This window comes from Nuphar pumila, chromosome 13 (assembly GCF_984573655.1).
Source record: "Nuphar pumila chromosome 13, dmNupPumi1.hap1.1, whole genome shotgun sequence".
Taxonomy (NCBI): domain Eukaryota; kingdom Viridiplantae; phylum Streptophyta; class Magnoliopsida; order Nymphaeales; family Nymphaeaceae; genus Nuphar; species Nuphar pumila.
The window spans coordinates 22592501-22613118 of record NC_143261.1 but is presented as its reverse complement, the minus strand read 5'-3'; the positions used below and the strand labels follow the sequence as shown (position 1 = coordinate 22613118).

The window sequence follows — 20618 nt, the reverse complement described above, 5'->3', positions numbered from 1 at the left end:
TCCTCTTTCGTAGCGCGATTGGCCTGTTATCATCAACATGAAGATCACTGTTGTCAGTAGTACTTACCTCAGGAGAAGAAGAAGATGAAGGCACCGGAGGAGGTGGAGCTCTACGCACATATACCAATGGAGGATTATTAAATCGTGAAGAAGATGAAGTTTGGTTCGGTAATGAGGGCACATACTCCAAAGGAAAAGGAGGTATAGGTAATGGAAAAAACTCAACTGGATCAACTTGCATCTGGGAACCAGTACTAGACTAATATGGAATGAATTCCAAGAAAGATACATCCGCACTGACATACTCAGCGAGAAATTGGATCATAACATCAATATCCTTTTTGATTTTTTCGATAACCTATAAATATGCATTTTGTAGCTTGAGCAACTAGTTTATCACGGCCAGGGTCAAGTTTGTGTACAAAGCAAACACATCCAAATATTTTAGGTGAGAAAGGGAAGAGTGAGGCATTAGGTTTTAGGATATGTAATGGAATTCGATCTCCCACGGAAGATGAAGGCATGCGATTGATCAGATAACAAGCCGTGATAATCGCATCACCCCAATATACCGCAGGAACATTGGATTGTATCATAAGGGTCCGTGCAACATCAAGTAGATGCCTGTGTTTTCGCTCAGCCACACTATTTTGCTGAGATGAATAGGCACAAACAGTTTGGGGTTGGATGCCATGATCTTGGTAAAATTGTAACAGGACTTTTGATTTAAACTCAAGAGCATTATCAATGCGAACAATCTTGACAACATATTCAAACTGAGTTTTATTTCAAGAATTAAGGATTTGATAATACTTAGAACTTCAGATCTTTCTTTTATTAAGAACACCCACGACAACTTAGAAAAGTCATCAACAATAATAAGATAATATCGACACTGAGTCCTAGTAGGAATTTTACTAGGACCCCATACATCTGCATGAAGAAGTTCAAAAACTTTATGACTGGACTGACTCTGACTCGAAGGAAACGAACTTCGATGATGCTTGCCCAACTGACATGCTTCACACTGCAATGATGTAGTAGAAGGAATTTGAGGAAAGAAACGAAGCTTTGACAATGAAGGATGACCAAGACAACGATGCCACTGAACAAGACTCGAGTAGTGGTCCACTGCAGCATAAACATTACCCACTTGATGATGTAGGTAGTAGACTTCATTTTCTTCATAGCCTCCACCAATCTTCTTCCCCGTCAATAAATCCTGAAAATGACAACCCATCGGATCAAATATCACTCTACAGTTTAGTTCTTTAGTAAGACAACTAACAAAGAGTAAACTTTGAGGAAAATTTGGAGCATGCAAAACATTTTTCAACTGTAAGGAGGAGGATATAGAAACATTTTCCTGACCAACAACTGGTGAGGAGCTCCCATCAGCTAATGAGACTCCTCGATGAACTTTAATATCCTTTAGATCTGAAAAGAAAAACGAATTTCCACGCAAATGTCTGGATGCACCAGAGTCAATAATCCACTTACTATCATTCCCTGTTGAGTAGGCAACAACAACTACAGGAGAGGAGAAGCTCGAAGGGCGAAGAGCTATCAGCTCATCATATTCTGCTCGACTGAGGGTAATACTGTCACTTGCAGAGGTATTCTCATGTGCATTTGTTACCTCTAGTGTAGTAACATTTGCTTTTGGAGCATTTGACTTTGATGAAGAAAAAGAAGGTCGGCCATGCTTATCCCATCAACGATCTTCTAAATGTCCAGATTTTCCACAGAATGTACATTGAAGTTTTTCTCTGCCTCCTATACCTCTGCCACGACCTCGTCCTCTGATTAACTGAATATTTTCACGCCCATAACCAGATGAGACAGCGAGAGCAGATGATTGGGACACAGGATGAGATTGTGGAAGAGAGATCGCAAGTCTACTCATACGATTGTATGCATCAGCAAGAGTAGGTACATCGGATCCAGTCAGCATTTCGACTTTTGCAACAGAGAATTCGGAAGATAAACCAGTGAGAAACCGAGCAACCATAGTCTGTTCTTGATGATCCTTGTGTTTCGAACAACAAAGAGGTCTGTGAGCATTGAGTTTTTCAAACGCAACTTTGACGGAGGCATAGTACTGGGCCAAGGTCTGATCTCCCTGCTGTAAATTATATATTTCCTGTTCGACTTGCAAGATACGACTCACATTAGTCTCTTGTGAGTACGTATCTCGAAGATTGTCCCATATCTGTTTGGCTGTATTATAGTAAATTAAGACATCTGCAATATGAGGTTCGACACTATTCATGATCCATGACATAACAATGTCATTATCTTCGTCCCAAGTAATATATTTTCCCACATTTTCATTTGGTTCATTTTCCAACAAAATATGTTTTCTACGATGTCCAGATACCGACATCATACACGTTCTGGACCACCTTGCATAGTTTGTTTCATTCAATCTCATAGAAGAACCATACGCAAAGGGGTTTTCAAATGCCTTATATTCCCCAATATTCTCATTTTTGGAATCAATTTTCGAAACATCACCCATAATGAATAATACTTAACAGGGAATGAGATATTTGATGCTAAAACTGCTACAAAAGGAAACAGATTCACTCTCTTAATCACTTATGATAAAAAAAATTTAATGTTCATCAACCACAAGCCAACTAACACAGGAGCAACATATTTCATAATCTTGTGTCAGTCAATTTCCACGACCACCCAAAGCTGTTCAACCCACATCAGGGGTAAAATCACGTCAGCAAAGAAAAACAATGTATTTCATCCTCATACGACAATTTCTTTCACAACTACATAGGGTTATTTAACCCAAAACAGATATCAGATCAGATCAGGCAATGAGATCTGAAAAAAAACTTGAACCACGTCGAAACTCGGCATCCAGGTTCACGACCACAAAAAAAGCACAAGAAATGAGATCTGAGAAGAACAGAACCATGTCGAACTCGGCATTCAGATTCACAACCAAAGATAATATGAGCAAAAACAAAAATTACGGCCGCTGCTCCCAGACACAGAAATCACGGCAGCTGCTCCTAAACACAGAAATCACGGCAGCTGCTCCCAGATACAGAAGTCACGACAGCTTAGAAAAAAATTCCACAACACAAGGGTTACAACAACTGCTCCCAAACACAGAAATCACGACAGCTGCTCCCAGACACAGAAATCACGACAACTTAAAAAAATTCCACAACACAGGGGTTACGGCAAGATACCACCTTTCACATCCAGATCCAACACTGACAGGGGTTACGGCAAGAGACCACCTGAAGACATGCAGTCACCGTGTCCTTTAGATCTGATGACAGATCTGGGTCATGACCTTAGTCAGACACCAAATTTGTTATCAGATCTATGCAAAAATAAATAAATGTGCACACCTGGTTCCAACTTTTTCTTTTCGTTGGTGTAGATCGATCACGATCGATCACGCTCCCGAGATCTACCGCTCTGATACCATGTAGAAGTTTCGATGAGATGCACAAGAACCTAGGCAGAGAGAGAGAGAGAGAGAGAGAGAGAGAGAGAGAGAGAGAGAGAGAGAGAGAGAGAGAGAGAGAGAGAGCTGTGAAATGAGAAAACACGTTAACTTTGATTAGGGCTAATCTCTATGTTAAATAGAGAAAGGGCAAATATAAAAATTACATACGAGTCCCTCATTAAACAAGAAATCTCAAATAACCTACTTTTAAGAAACCTTAAACTTAAAAACTCTTTAATCTCAACAGTCTCAAGTATGTGTTTGTTATTTCTTTTTGCAACACCATTCTGCTTTGGAGTTTAAGAGCATGATTTTTGTTCTATTATCCCTTTCTCATGTTTTGTAGCTTATGCCCTATTTACTCTACCCCTGAATCTGAGCAAAGAATCTTCACTTTGATTGCAAATTGAGTTTCAACAAGAATACAAAATCATTTAAAGTTCAGGTAAATCATTTATATTTTTCTTAAAATATATCTATGTATGTCTTATACAATCATTAATGAAAGTTACAAAATATGATGACCCCTCTCTCTTGACACTATAAGAGAAAGTTCTCATACATCTGAGTGTACAAATCAAATGCACTAACAGACTCAATCTCTCTGTGTCTAAAAGGTAAAGCATGATCCTTAGCTAACCTACAACTTTCACTACATTTAATTTGATTTGGCACTCCATACCTAGACTCACTAAGAACACTAGAAGGCAAAGCATACTTAACCTAGAAAGAGGTATGCCCCAACCGGTGGTGCCACAAGACAGGCAACTCATAAAATACAACACCCAAATTAACATTTAAGGTACTCTGGGCCTGTGATTTAGATAGTCCAAGAAGTAGAGATGTCTTTGCTTATGCCTAGTTCCGATCTTCCTCCCTGAAAACTATTCCTGCACAAAGCAACAATCAGGAGTAAAGGTCTAGGAGACAAAAAAAATTCCAACTTTAGAAACACTCATGGTTGAATCATTTCCAATGTAAAAGACACTACAACATGATTTCCAATTGTTTAGTATAGATTCATTGGTTGTCATATGATATAATGTCCTGAGTCTATTAACCAACCTGAACTAGCTACAAAGGCAGTACCAAAGGTACTAGAAGATGCAACTGAGATGAATAACTGGGCAAGAAGCTACCAAATCTGTTGTGGTCACTGTTCCCTTCTCGCTCACAATGGCACTGGATGCAGTACTGCCAGCCATCTTTATACCCTTTTTTTTCAATGTTAGACATGTTCGCTGTATAAGTCCCTAAGTCACATGGGTGCGGGTGCGGGTGAGGGTGAGGGTGCGGGTGCGGGGATGCGGCACTTTAAAAAACCTTGGTGCGGGGGTGCGGCAGGGCAAAAATGTACACACACACACACACACACACACACACACACATATATATATATATATATAATTTTGAAGTTTTAACAATTAACAACAGTAACACTATTATATATATAAGGGAACCTTGACAGTTTCAAGGTTGGCATAGTCAGATAGACCATTTTCTTAGTCAACTATATGTCTTGAACTGGTCAAAACAGGGGTACATTAACCAGGTTATATGAACATATACATGCTTGAGTGATTCAATGTAACTTCATATTTCTAACATTAAACCTTCCACAGCATGTGTCATTAAATGAGTTATGAAACGAACTGCGGCAGAATTATGACCACCCAACAGAAACTAAAATCGAGTACAAACACATATAAGCATACACCTGTATGAAGAGCAACCAGCAAAAGAACTTGAATGAAGAGAATACCTTGTGTTTCTTGAAACAGGAAAGTGAGCAACTGCACCTTAAAATATTGACAAATCAATAACTTCTGTAACTTGGTAGATCTTATAATCCTATGAACTGAACTTAGATAATGAATCAATCCCAAAACAAATAAATTAAACCCATTACATGCCCATAACATAGCAACACATTTTAAGCAATGGTTGATAGAACGACTTTTCAAAAAAGATGAAAGTAACATTTGACCTTAAGTCATCAAGCATAAGCAACTAATAAAATAGATTGTAAACGAAATAAAAAATCAAGAAGCTCCACAAAACCCATTTTACCATAGAATCAAAAGCCCCAAAATCAAATAGTCAAAGATCCCCAAAAAATAAATACAAATTTCATTAACTATATACCTCTATATAGCATCATTAATTCATCGAAAAATTTCGGAATACCCAAACCCCCCAAATAACATTATTGAAAAATTTTCAGAATGCCCAAAACCCCCAAATAATATTATTGAAAAAATTTCGAAATGTCCAAAAAGCCTATTAATAAAAAGTTAAAAACCCTAGATGCTAATGACCCACATATAATACAATCAGAGAGAAGAGAGACACTAAGAGTGACGAAGAGCGAGTGAGAGCGAGCGCGAGTGAGAGAAGAGAGACTATGAGAGAGACAGAGAGAAGAGAGACCGTGAGAGTGACGGAGAGCGAGTGAGAGTGAGAGAGAGAGAGAGCAAGTCAGAAGGAGACATACCTTAGAACTGAGGAGGAACGGCCGGAAGGAGTCAGAGATCGTCGGTGTCGGCATCGGCTTCAGGCTTCAGGAGGATTTTCCCCTAATCCTCCTTCTTTCATTCGCTTTTCATCAGGCGAAAAAAAAATTAGTCTAAAAATTGGACCTAAATGACCCTGGGTGCATTGACCGCACCCAGGGTCGTGTTGACCGCACCCGGTGCCGCACCCGCATCGCGTCGACGCGGGTGTGGCACCTGCTTTGCCGAGTCCCTGTGACTTAGATATGTCCCAATTTTGTATAGTAGTGGCATGTCACACAACTCATGTCACCTTTATGTGGGCATGTTGAACCCAATTTTCTTCACCATATCCAGCAGAGTTCTTTTGAAAGGAAAGTCCTAAAAGACTTCATCTTACTTCAGTAGTAAGCTCTAAAAGATCCTGTGCAACAGTGAGGATAGTGGCTTTATGAATCATAGTGTTTCTCATGTTATCAAACTCAAAACTTAGTGCTATGAGAAGCTCTATCACCTTGACTCCTTGGCCTTAGTATCCATTTTTGCACACGTCTTACAATCTTTACACTTTTCACACTTGTTGGATTTTATCAAAGCAAGAGAATCCCTTAGTATCCATGTATGCACATGTCTTACAATCTTTACACTTTTCACACTTATTGGATTTTATCGAAGCAAGAGAATCCTGTAGTTGCATTTCTGTATAGAAATCTTGAATAGGCTTATTTTCTTGACTCGATGCCTTCAATTCTTTTATCAGCTGGTATTATTTTTTCCAGTTTTCTTATATACTTGTTTCAGAAATGCCCATGCATCTTCGGCATCCTGAAACTCGGAAAGATTCATAACAATTCTTTGTTCTACAGACCCAAGAATCCACGACTTCACTTTCACATTCATCATCTTCCATTCCTTCAACAACTTGTTATACTATGTGTCTTCAGTCTTGGATTTACCATTGGTCCCATTCAAGAAATCACTCAACCCTCTTCCTTTAATGCCACCATCATGAAATGTAACCAATAAGCATAATTGTTCCCATCAAGCTTCACTGGATGTGCTGAATAATAAGTTCCTCCTTCCCATGCTTTGAGTAGCCCCTAGGTACAACATTCAAAGGTTACATAAAACACCAAACACAGCAATCCCAACAACAAATATGCTGTATATGCTAGAAAATTATCAAGATATAGCTAACAATGAGTTCCACAAACAAGAATTTCAATGACAATCCAAGAGTCAAGCTATCAGCACAAAACCCCAAGATGAACAACCATAAAAAAACTCACTATATTGATGAGTATCACAGTCAAGAAAATGAGAACTGTATAGAATTGCTGGCAAACTCAAAATCTCACCAATACCAACATAGTATGTTTAGTCAATGGCAATGGAGAAGTAAAAAGATGGGTATCTTCTGCTATATACCATCCAAAATCTCAACAAAACTCCCAAAATATGCCATATCTCATCATAAAACTGATTTCAAAGTACTCCTAAAGACAAAAACGACCAAAATAGCACTGCCCTCAAAAACTACCGATGAGAACAAATTCAATGTTTTTCTCATTTTTCTCAAATCTGGTCCAAGCTCCACATGAAACTTAAATATTAGAAAAATTGCAGAAAATCAAATACTTGTCCAAATCACATGATATTTGATTTATAGATCTTCTAAATTCACCCTCTATCAAACCCCAAATCATAACTATCAAGTTCCAAACTTCACTCCAGGCGTCTCCAATGGTGATGTCACCTGCCACAAATCCCGATGTAGTCGGATGAAGCCTTCTTCCTTCCTCCAACGTGAGTCTCTCCTAGATGAAGAAATTTGCTATGATACCATGAGAAAAACCAATCTCTCTTGGAGCAAGCATAGGAGAAACCACAAGAGAGGAACTATAAACTTCATTTGAATAACAAGGGTGCTAATAAACTACATAGAGGGGATGACCCCCTTTAGTTACAATTTCTTCTTGAAAAAATACCCCCAGACTAATAATAGATTTTTCCATGTATATGGGGTGCACAATGACTAAGCTGCCCCTCCTCTACAAATGAATGACTAAATGCAGAATAAGAATATAACATAGTAATACATGACCCCTATATGCAGTCGAGCTTTGTTGTTGGAAACCATGTAGCTGCAATTCATGGTGAGGCGAAACATTTGATTTAAGGAAATGTTGGAGAAAAGCGAACCCAAGTTTGATGCATTTTAGTGAGTTGATGGCTGCCCTTGGGAAAAACTTAAAAAAACAATATTAGAACATCTTATTTGGTTATATGTAATTACAGTACCTTGTTATTAGGGAAGTTGTGTTAGGTTAATATGCTTGGGACTGATGATATATCATGAAGCTTTTGTCCTGTCAGAGTTGATGGTGTTACCTAGTTTGGTACCAGCATAGTGACTGGACAAAAACCATTACCCAAAACCTTTTAAATGCATACTAGGATCCCTGAACTCCCTACCAGGCACACCTGAATTACAACTATGTTGGAATCAGTAACAGGCACATGCAAACTGTTTTTTCAGTTAAAACAAATTATCAATTACATTTTCTAGCATAAAAGAAAACTTTGCTGATTCAATGAAGGCAATAAACCAAATTTGCATGCTCATTTTGCTCTTATTTATAATTCTGTGTAAATTTCTCATGGTTTTCTTTGTATATTGTATTTCTTTGGTACCACCCTTGTTTTTCTCGTAATACTGGTGGTCCTTATGTTTTCTTATCATTTGCATTTTACTTTTCAAAAAAATATCGCCGACAAATATGTTGATTGTTTTGAAACTTATACCACCCTTCATTTTAATGATAAGAACATTGAAACCTTTGTTGATTCTTTTTTTGCACTGTATACCCTTGGGTATAACCATGCCTCACATCATCTAATGTTTGAACATACACCAAAACGAACAGAAAGAACTTCATCAGTAGACATTTCTGGTGCTCCTGGCTGCAATCATCTTGCTAGTTTGTGATTTTCTTACATTTTTTGTGATAACCACTCACTGAGATGCTTTTATTCGTGCTTAATGACAATTTCCTTGTGTTCAATCCTGTTCCAATTTTATAAAGCAGGATATCCTGGTCCAATTTTATAAAGCGGGATGACTCTTAACCTATTTTCACGCTCAGAGAATGTGTAGAAAAACTCCAGGTTCTTGGTGATCCTGATGAACGAGTTCGGAAGCTGCAGGAAGTTCCAGAAGTGCATTCTGATCCACATATGGATCCCAATTATGAGTCCGAGGAAAAAGAGGAAGAACCAGAAGATCAGAAAAGAGGTATATATCTGTTTTATAGGGTTTTTTTTCTGTTTTTACATTACATGCTTGATCTGTTATCTTTAGTGTTCAATATGTTTCCTTTATTGCTTCTATAGAGAATTTTACACGATCTAGAGACGCTGGATATTCTAGAAGAGGATGGGAAGCAATCTCTCCCAGAAAGGGAGCCACAAATGATGCCTTTGAAGGTTCACGGAAAAGCTCAAGTAGTTCTTGGGAAAGAAACAAGAATTCTTCTGCATGGGGGGAACCTAGAGTGGAGAAAAACCAAAATAGTGTTACTGATAATGCCTGGAGCCAAAGCAAAAGTTCATATTCTCATCATGGTGACCAAATTAGTGAGCGAACAAACAAAGCTTCATGGAATCAAGTATCTGATAGGTTGTCTTCTGGTGTTCTGCCGGAAAATCGGCCAGCTCCTCAAACTGCTGGTGTCATCGCAACAGCCAGCATCAGTGAGACAGACAAGGTGTGGCACTATCGTGATCCATCAGCGAAGATTCAAGGGCCGTTTTCTATGGTTCAGTTGCGTAAGTGGAGTACAACAGGGTATTTTCCTGCAGATCTGCGAATATGGAGATCAGAAAAGGAAGAGGACTCCATGTTGCTCACTGATGTGCTGGTGGGAATGTTTCAAAGGGAGTCATCCAAGTTGGAGCTGCAAGGAAGTTATGCACAGGTTCAGAAGGTTACCGGGGCTGGTAAATGGGATACTAGTCATGATTGGAGTAAGTCTGGCAATAATAATTTGACATGGGTGGGTGGTACACAAAGTGAAGCACTTGAACCAAAGCAAGGACAGGTTGCAAGTTTCTCTCGTGATTGGGATGCATCAAGGGGGTCCAGCACTTGGTCAAGTCAACCTCTGGGACACAGTCCCAGGCCTTCTCCATCCTATGCAGATAATCATTTACAGCAAACTAGAGAGTCTCAAGGCGGGGTTTCGGTTGGTAGGTGGAACCAGTCTGAGAACTGCGCAAATAGTTGGAACACTTCAAGACCTGCGGATGTTCAGTTGCGTGGAACTTGGAATACAAGCCATGGTTATGATAAACAGCTGGATAGTTTGGCTTCTTCACCACAATCACCAGGAGCTGGTCTAAAAGTTCAAACAGTAAATATATCTCCAAAGGAATGGACAGGGCCAACATCACTTGCAAGCCCAACTCCTGCAGAAAGTCGGGGTGCTTTGGTCAGTGGGGTAAGTGATTGGTCAGATCTACCAACACCAACTCCGAAATCTGCTGGCGGAGGCTGGTCAAATGAACAAGCATCTGAAAGTAAAACATCTTCTACTCCACAAGTTTCTGTTGAACCAATGAGCCCTGTGCATAATTTGGAACAAACTTCTGTTGCAGCAACTGAGCCTTCCATAAGACTAACAGTTGAGGATGGAGTGACACCAACTTCAGGCACATCTACTGTCCCAAGGTTGGACTTTGCTCCTTCAATGCTAGAATCAACTCAAGTGGGCGGTCTTTGGAGTACTGCTCATAATTCTGGGGTCATTTCTTGTGGTTCACCTCCTGAACCTCCAACAGGTGGCGTTCATGATGCAAATAAAAATCCAGACATTGCCCCTGCAGTTCAAGATGTACTGTCATCAGACTCCTATGCTTCAAAACATGGTCTACTGCAGTCAGTGAATGTAGATGATGCCTTTGCTGATCAAATCCCTGCTGATAACCAAAATAATGGATCATCTAAAGCTGCAAGTGGGATAGGTAGAGAGTCCCTCAAAAAAGTGCATTGTGATGGTGGTAAGGATGCTTCTCTAGCTGTTGAGTCGCTCACAGTGAAGTTTGATTCTCATGACAACCTTATTTGTTCATCAGTTACCCCTCCAGCACCAGATTTGTCCACCAAAAGTGATTTAAGTTCTGAACATGCAGAAATGGTTTCAACTGGCTCTCTGCCTGAGCCTGTGGTGACTGTAGATAATTTGCTTGTTAATCAGGACCCTGGAGGTAGTAAAGTCAGTCCAGTGGATGATTTAACTCCTAAACCTGGTGCAGTAGATGATATTGGGAATGGAGCTTTGGGTTCTGCTGGTAGTCAGCCAGTTTCTGAGTTTCTTCCGAAGGTTACAGATGTGGAGAAGGTTCAAGACTCTGATGCATCAGCTCCAAGTTATGGTTCACCTTCTCTTGTGGAAGACTCCCAGAGAACATGGTCTGAGACACCACTTCCTGGTTCAATGAAAGGTTCCATGCAAACATATGGCACAGCAGTTGATAATGGTTTGCAAAGCAGTGCTTCGGTATCTGGTGTCTCATCTATGGCAACTGCTTTTCCAGCGAATCAGGGTTCTGAAGTGATCCCCCCTGTGATGACTGGTATTTCAACCAATACAGTTGAAGGCCCTTGCCTAGAATCCGACACTAAGGGGTTGTCACATGAACCTAATGTAACTGTCTCTCAAGGAAACTTCTCCAGCAATAATTGTGTTCTGCCTCAGGTATCTAGAGAGGGTTTCCAACCAACCAACCCTTTGATCTTACATTCATTCCCAGTTTCTGATCAAGATGCTGGTGTCCCTATGACAGTGGCTGATGTAGCACTATCAATCTCGGAGACTTTTTCCATAACTGCAGACAAGGGCGTGCAGAATATTTCAGCTCCTGGTTCAAGTCATTTGCTTGTTTCAGCAGAAGGAAAGGCTCCAGCCAGTGGTGGATGGGGAAATATTCCCAGCATGGTTCAGAATTCTGAAGCATCAGGTGCCTTGATCCGAGACTTCCCTGTTCCAACAACTGCCTCTGCTCCAATGGCTTCATCCGGCCATTGGGGTATGCCAACAAACAGAAGCAGTGGTAACAATCCTATGATGCCACCAGCAGCAGTAACTGAAAATGCTTCGAGTTGGGTTGCAAATCCAGTTTGGGGTGAAAGTGGCAGAATCTCAACTGCTTCAGAAGGTTGGGTTGCAACTTCAAAAAATTCTGTGGTTTCAACCGATAAATGGGGTCCGCCATCATCGGATACAACCTGGGGATCTGGCGGGCGCATTGAACCTTCCGTATCTAGTGGCAGTGGTTGGGGCCAGCCCATGGAAAGTGCTAAAGTTGGATGGAGCCCACAACCTGGAAATATGAATGCAAGATGGGGAGTTGAGTCGGGAAATCAGAGAGGGGGGTGGGAGCAACAGAGGCAAGACTGGGACAGGTATTCTGGCCATGGTGATAGAGGTGGTTATGGTGGTCAAGGTCATGGTGGAAGGTCGTGGAGCAGGCCAACAGGCAGTGGTGGTGTTGGCATCAGCGGTGGGCCTAGGGCACCTAGAGGGCGGAAAGTGTGCAGGTTTCACGAAAATGGTTACTGTAAGAAGGGTGCTTCATGTGATTTCTTGCATCCTTGATTCACTGTGGAAACCCAAAGGCGGGGAGTAGTGTGTTAATGTACAGTGATTTCTTTTATGGGTAGCGAGATTATTGACCGCATTTCTCTGTTGAGTAACACCCTAGGTCGTGTAGTACAATTTTGGGGCTGTAGCTTTTATTTCTTCACCTTGTTTGTTGTCATCTTTTCAGGTCTTCACCTTTGTTATGTTTTCTTTTCTCGATTTTAATGGGAAAAATATCCTCCACAATACTTCGTTTTTAAAGTTACTAGGGACACTTTTGCGTTCATGGTTGATGGCACATTCACTGGTACCAATCATCCAAAAAGTGGAACTGTATCAAGATAGAGCAGTTTAGTTTTTAGTTGCTCCTAGGAGTAAAAATGAAAATGTGATACCAGATCTTACAGCTGAGTAGCCTACTGCTTAGAATGGTTGTAGAGAATATTTTTCCCTTCCTAATCATGAAGACAGGATTATATATATATATATATATATATATATATATATATATATATATATATATATATATATATATATATATATATATATATATATATATATATATATATAGAGAGAGAGAGAGAGAGAGAGAGAGAGAGAGAGAGAGAGAGAGAGAGAGAGAGAGAGAGTTTCTACTCCGAGAAACCACCCCAGGTGTAGAGACTTAGCCACACTAACTCAGCCTGCCATACTATGGCCTCTGTCCATGTCGGTGGAAAACTGTAAAACTCGAGGGCTTACCCCTCTGACCCCAGGAAGTCGCCAAGCTTCGGCTTACATAAGGATCATATATATTTTTGTGTGTGTGTTTGCGTACTCATGTGCCTGTGTTTGTAAAGGTTAAAATTCCTGTTGATTTCGTCACGTCTTGCGATGTTACTAAACATTTTTTTGGATGAAGTTGATATCAAACTTGCTGCACTGGATCTGCTTAGCCGGTTGAGCAGAACTCATCTTTGTTCACAAGTTTCTTTGCCAGGGCAAGTCGTTGTCATGGTTCAGTTGAGATCCTTTTTGGTGCTTGGGAATGTAGGCGAGTGGGTTTGCTCCATCTCAACGAAGAATGGATTGTATGCCCTATTGTGGGGTTACCTTAGACCTTGTCTGGTCGTATGTGCGGCTGATTTAGATTTTTCTTTTCTGTTTATTACATGGAGAAACCGTGTCCATGATCAGAGACTTGCATGTATCTCAACGGATGGGAGATCTTTTCTGACCATCAACTTTGCATGTCAGCTATATGTGAACCAAACAGTATGCGTGAGTAGAGAGGTACTTAACTAAATCTCCAAAGGCAATCATCCTTTAGTCCATAAATCTATGCTTTACCACACACTCTCGTACCAACAACAATATCCTTGTACATCATATGACATGCTATCACCGCACCTCACTGATAGTCAAACGCATACAGCTCGTTACTATACCCGATGCATTTTTCACTCGATGGAGCTTCAACACTTTGTCTGTCATGTCTCAGTTCCTTGGTTTGATATCCTGCCCACCTTCAACAACCAATATTTCAAAAAGAGAATCAAAAGTCATTATCAACCCCTCTAACAACTACCTGAGTGAGGTGAAGAAGTATCCCATGTAGTGTCAATGTCTACTAGAGAGTGAAGCTGCTTAGGAGAAAGTAACAAGCATGTAAAAACACCATGAATTTGTGGAGTACCACTTACGATTGTCATCGAGGACGTCACTAACTTAGATGGGAGAACGAGTTTCAGACCTTCAAGTTTTTTTACTTCTGTTACTTGATGTAAATACCTATTTTGCTTTCTTTTAGTGTTGGTGGCCTAAGAAGATATAAGGTGAATTCGAGGTTTCTATGTACACGTTAACTTTGCTAATAAAAGTTCTTGCATTTTTGTCTTCTCGCATTGTTTATGTGATTGCATTCATGCGCTTGAAGAGCTGTTATTAGCTCAATTTCCGATGTACGTCAGGAGGGGCCGTCTCTTTTAGCCCATGACATCAAGTTAGGTTTGTGATAAATATATGTTAAATTAAATTATGGTTTTAGTTGGTTAAGACAAATATGGGTTTGACTTGTAGTGTGAACTCAATAAATAGTTTATAATTTCATTGTCATTTGAACCTTGATTGGATGATGTGAGTTGAGGTGGCATTAGTTCTACTAGTTCAAATGTTCGTCTGCATTTAAATTGTTAGAATTGTCTTCATAGCGACTGAAGGGCGATTCTTAGGTTTTACTACCCAAGGGTTAGTCCATGTAGGCATCCAATTTACCTGTAATAATAGCCTAACACATTGAACAGGTTTTCTCGTCATTCAAAAGAAAAAAATGGAAAAAAATAAAGGTGTAAAGGCACCAATATTATATTTTAATAAAACTATTCACGTTGTTATAACTAAGTAAATTAATTTACCTTCGGATGGTTTCATAATGATTGCAATGCACAAAATATCCCTTTTACAAATTTGCATACTCAACTACTAATTATCAAATTTAGGATTCCTGATCATTAACAAAATCATAAAATGGAAAAACTACCGTGGTAGTAACCTCTGTAACAAATATCGCGAGATTTATAAAAATCTCGCCGATATATCATGAGAAATTGCCTTAAAGTTTAAAACGGCAATTTCTCGCAACATTTTCAAACCATGACAAATATCGTGATATTTTTATTTTTAAAAGATATTTATCATGAAAACACCTGAGATTTTTATTTTTAAATGTTTTTTTATTTTAATTTTCTTATAAAAATTATATTTATATTTTTTATTCCCAAAATTTTGCGGAAAAAATGCGAGATTTATGAAAACTTTCAAATTTTTTCAAGTTTTTTGCCTGCCAAGATTTTGCCTGCCAAGATTTTGCCTTTTTAACTTTTGTCCCTATGGTAGTAACCCATGTGATCAGCGGGGTCATGTATAAAGCTGAATGCTCAGGATCAAAACATGCTGGCGCATGGGGCTGACGTTGCTTTATCACAGTTGAGGGCACATCAGGCTGGATAGTCGTATTTGCAACCCAGAGTTTTACCTAGCAGGGAAGCGGGCCCATTAAGTGACCTGGTTCTCGGTGTGGGTTTTCGTTTGCCTTTGTCATAAAAAAAAAATAGTATCACTTTCTTAAGCATGTTTGTCAAACACATTAGATCTGATCTACCTCATTTTGATTTCTTACATGTGTAAATGTTTAAAATCCATCTAACCTTAACCAAGCATGGATTATTAAGCTTTTCTTTTGTAATATTTATATGAAGAAACTGCCCCCAAGATCAGAGACCTAACCGCGCTGATCTGCATGCGGTACTTAGTCATTGACCCAATGGCATAAAACTCCATGGGCTTACCTCTGGCCCTGTCACTTCGCTTCGGCTTAAGTAAGGGATAATGCTCATAGGATTTGAGTCTGGACTGCCTGCCTAACGGCCTAGTCTCCATCCCACTATGCCAAACCCCTTTGGGGTGTGAATTATTAAGCTTAACAAGATGATTTGACATAAAGTTTGTTTTATAATCACTTCATTGCACATGCTGGTTCGGATCAAACAATCCGACTCTTCATTAGGGTTGTCAATGGGTTGGATATTATTTGACATCCCACTCAAATCTGAATCCGATTAGTTGGATCAGGTAGCCAAAGTAATATTTGATCCAGACTCCGTATTGAATTTTGCATGAGAGCCTGGCTGATAATCAAATCTAAATACATGTACAGATCCAGATTTGGTTTCAGTTGATCTCATCTGATTCCAAACCCAAACCTGATTAAGTCGGATTCAATATCACCTAGATCAGACAAGATGGATCCTGACCGATAGTCCTTACTCTTCATATATGCATGATCCAAGATCCAACTGTCTAACCCGCTAACAAAAACTAATAAAACTAGCCTTCACATAGGAAGTCCCTTCTATTTTATTTATTTATAAGGTGGTGGGGATGGGGAGAGATTGACAGTATGCAGGAGGACCTACACCCAAGCAGTTAAAAGTTAAATGTCAACGGCTTGGATGTAACCCAACATCCGACTCGAATCTGAATAATCGGATTTGGTAGCCAAATCGATATCTGATTAAAAATGGGATTCACGTTCGATATTGAGTTTGGGGTTAAAACCTGACCCGATTAAAAACTAAATCTGACTAAAACCCAAATATGATTAAATGTAAAATATTGGGTTTTAAGCTAGTCGGATCTGGATTCAGTTTTAATTTTTTGTTGCCCGGCTCTTAATCAGATTAAGTCAGACTGGGTAATGCATATTTTCGACCTGAATCCGACCTGTTGGCATCCTTATCTACCTTGCTTGTCCACCAGGAAGTCAACTGCTACGGCCTTACAGTCCTTCAACTTGAAGACCTTAAGCCAATTGTGGTGGCCATGTTTGTGGAGCCGTTTCACTCTTAAAACACATGTTTAGGGGGCGTTTGTTGCACTCTCACTCAAAGGAAGCCTCTTTTTCTTTGAAACGTTCATTTTAAAGGAAAAGTGCTTTGCAACAGGAGGAGGTATGAACTCGTTTTGACAGGAAAGCATTTTTTTTGTGTATTTATTATATGTGACACGTCATATATTTTCCATAGGCATGCTTTTTTTCACCCTCTGTGGGAACTATTTCTTATAAAAGAGACACTCTTTCATAAAAAGAAAAATGATTGCATTGTCCTTGCAAAATAATGCACTTCTCAAAATAACTACCAAGTTCACAAAATGTCTTGCATATTCAAAAATAGCAAATTCTTGACTTTTTTAAGACATTTTTTCCTTTGCACATGCAAACTTGTTGAGGTTCGCACAATATATAGGTACGTTTAGAAAGTTTGCAACCTGTAAATAAAAAAAGCGATTCTACGAACATCCGTAAATAAAGTACAACCTTCACAAATATAGTAGGATCTTCACGAATATAACCTATGAACCACACTTAAGTAAATACTTCTTAAGGAGGTCTGTAAATGTGTTATGACATTCGCAAATACTTGTTGCAAAATATTTCCAACTCTTGCATTTTTATGAGACATTCACAAATATTTGTTGTAAATGTCCTCACACATTTGCGAACGTTTTCAAGATGATTCCTGAACATCCTCTCTATATGCGGTTCTCGTAACCTCATTTGCGGACTTGCCAAACATTCGCATATTAGACATGAAATTCACAAATTTTCTCAAGACTAATATGAATCTCTCCATGTTGTTGCAAATCTCTATACGAGCATTAAATACGATATTTCATTTTTTTTAAAGCGATGGTTAGCATTTTAGGATTATTTTCTCATAAACTAGGGCTTTTTGTGGTTCCCAACATTTTCCTCAACAAATTTTTTTGGTGATCTTTCAATGATTATTTTCTGGCAAAATTCTTTGGTGTTGTTTGCTTTCCATTACATGATGACACTCCATCAATGGCTTTTCGAGCATTCAAGACATCATCAACATCAAAATATTTTAGTAAGCACACCTTCGATAGTTGAATCAATTGTTTTTTGAAACATTGGCATGAATATGTTATTTTATGAAAAAAAATGCATGGTTCTCAAGTTATATTTTCATGTTTAATAGCATATTTTCATGTTTAATAGCTTATTTCATTTTATAAAACTGCTTATGGGAAAATTTACATGAGGAAGAGTTTTTGAAAGTTGGCAAAAGGTTCTTGATCATATCCTATTGTACATAATTAAAACCATAGTGAATCAATCAATGCCATAATCTTTTTTGTTTATTATTATTTTTTAGTATTTGATTTTCTGTTTAGTATAAATTATTTTGTATCCCTATTGTTTCATGATCATCAGATATTATACATATTTCTATTTTGTTGGATCTTATTTTTTACCCTTTTAAGACTGATCTCATGTTTAGTTGATTGTATTATATATAAAAAGAAAAACGAAAAAGAAAAGTATAAAATTGAACCTTTTGTCTTCATTTTAATGAATATCTGTTGTATGCTTTATCTTCCATGTGAGCTTTCATTTTCTTCTGGCATTTTCATCGTGCGAACAAAAGAGAAAAAATAAACTAAAAATACATCTTCTTGTAATACATATGATTAGGCACGTGCAATATTTTGCTAAAAGAAAAATAGAGAACAACTCTTATGATTTTATCTTTTTTTAATTTAAGCCCATAATTTTTCTCTCAAAAATAGTTAATTCTATATATGAATTTCTCTAGTCTGAGATCACTTGTTGATGTTATATAATATCATGCATGAATTTTAGTTGCTATGAACATGAAATTTATATGGATCATCATTTCTTCATTTTGTTTTTTAAGAAATTATTCATTTATTTATTATAAAATGATGATTAAAAAGATTGTCAGGGAGGAAACAACACTTGCACCAATACTCACTGATAAAACAAAGCAAAGAGATAAACAAATACATTAGTCACTGGTTGATCAATCCTACTATGGACTACAAAGGAAGCTTGACACATGGATAGAGAGGGAACTTGCTAAGTGGCCACTTGTTTGGGTGTCCAACATATTTCACAATAAATGCAACACCAATAAGCGAAAGCCCAAAAACATGCTCTCAAATAAAAAGCATCCAATACCTTTAATGGCAACAACAGTTGTTGAAGCAAAGTAAAAAGTTGAGAAGCTTGTGGCCAAAATCATCTCTCTCATTCATGAAGTATCTAAGGAGGGAGATTCATGCATGCAATCAGTGGTGAAGAAGTTGAATAAGTTATTGTCTAAGTCTGAGGTTGTTGCTAACATCAATGCCTAGCTAAAAAAAGCATGACACGTGACCACCTACAATGACAGTGGTGAGATAAAGAGAGAGAGTGTGGACACTGTGAGAGTGAGAAGGGCGAAAGAGGTACCTTAACAAGGGGACGATGACAAGGATGAGATGGAGATTGATGTTGATGGTCTTCATCTGAAAGAGAAGCAGAGTGAGGATTCTTTTGTGGATGAGGAGCTTTAACAAAATGAGGTGGTTTGGGTAGAAAGTGCATAGGAGGATCCTCAGAGGCTGATGTAAAGAGACCAGAGAAGGATTTGCAGAAGTCTAAGAAGATGGAAGATCAGCCCCTGGAGGAGCAAGTACTTGCTCTGAGAAAGAAGTCGCAATGACAAACAAGATCCAATGCTTATGAACATGGACTTTCTTTATTTGTTATTGTGTGCAATATATTTGTAAGATTTTTTAAATCAATTTCAATATTATATTAATCATTAATTAAATTATCATATATTTGTTTGTGTTGATTCTTGCAATTCAATCTTTAAAATATGTGTATGTAAAACATGTAAGTAAAATAACTATTTTGAATATTGTAATTTATTGATTAATTTGTCATATATGTGTGCAACATGTTTTTAGGATAATTAGTTTGAATATAAACATACTTCATTCAATTGTCATATATGTGTGTATGTGAAACATGTTTTTAAGATAACTAGTTTGAGTATTATAATTTATTGATTAGTTCGAGTGTTAATTTGAGTTTGAGTTAGAATTTCTGATGAATTTTAATGTTATATTCAATCATTAATTATGATTCATATTTGAAATTGAGTTATAATTTTAAAATTTTAATTTCAATTATAAATTTAAGTTTGAATTTGATTTTTTAAGTTTTATTTGAGTTGTGACTTTAGACTTGAATTTGAATTTTAAATAAAATTATAGGTATTGAATTTCAAATTGAAAATTTTAAATTTTAACTTATGTGTTATGATTTCAAATTGTGTTTGGATTATTAGTTTTGATTTAAAGTTTTTTAATTTAATAGTTTGAATTTGTGTTTGAATTTAAATTTTGTTTTTATTTAGAATTTAAAATTTTCATTTGAAACTGAAGTTGAATTTCAAATTGAATTTTCTACTTGGATTATAATTTTAATTAAATTTAAATTTGAATTGTAAGTTTGGATTTGAATTTTAAATTTTATTTAAATTTAAATTTGATTTATAAGTTTAGATTTGAATTTTAAATTTGTATTTAAATTTAAATTATGATTTTAAATTTGAATTTGCATTTAGCTTTTAAAATTAAGAATTCGAG

At 37.8% G+C, this 20618-nt stretch overlaps 1 protein-coding gene across 1 annotated transcript in view; it reads left to right on the top strand.

Annotated features, from left to right (window-relative positions):
- LOC149818074 (uncharacterized) overlaps positions 1-12860 on the top strand; it is a 59012-nt gene extending 46152 nt beyond the window's left edge. Inside the window, exons 9-10 of the mRNA XM_089986421.1 lie at positions 9114-9268; positions 9367-12860. Coding sequence (XP_089842547.1) covers positions 9114-9268; positions 9367-12629 — 3418 coding nt within the window. The 3' untranslated portion in view covers positions 12630-12860. The remainder of the gene's footprint in view (positions 1-9113; positions 9269-9366) is intronic.
- The last annotated feature ends 7758 nt before the right edge of the window (positions 12861-20618 follow it).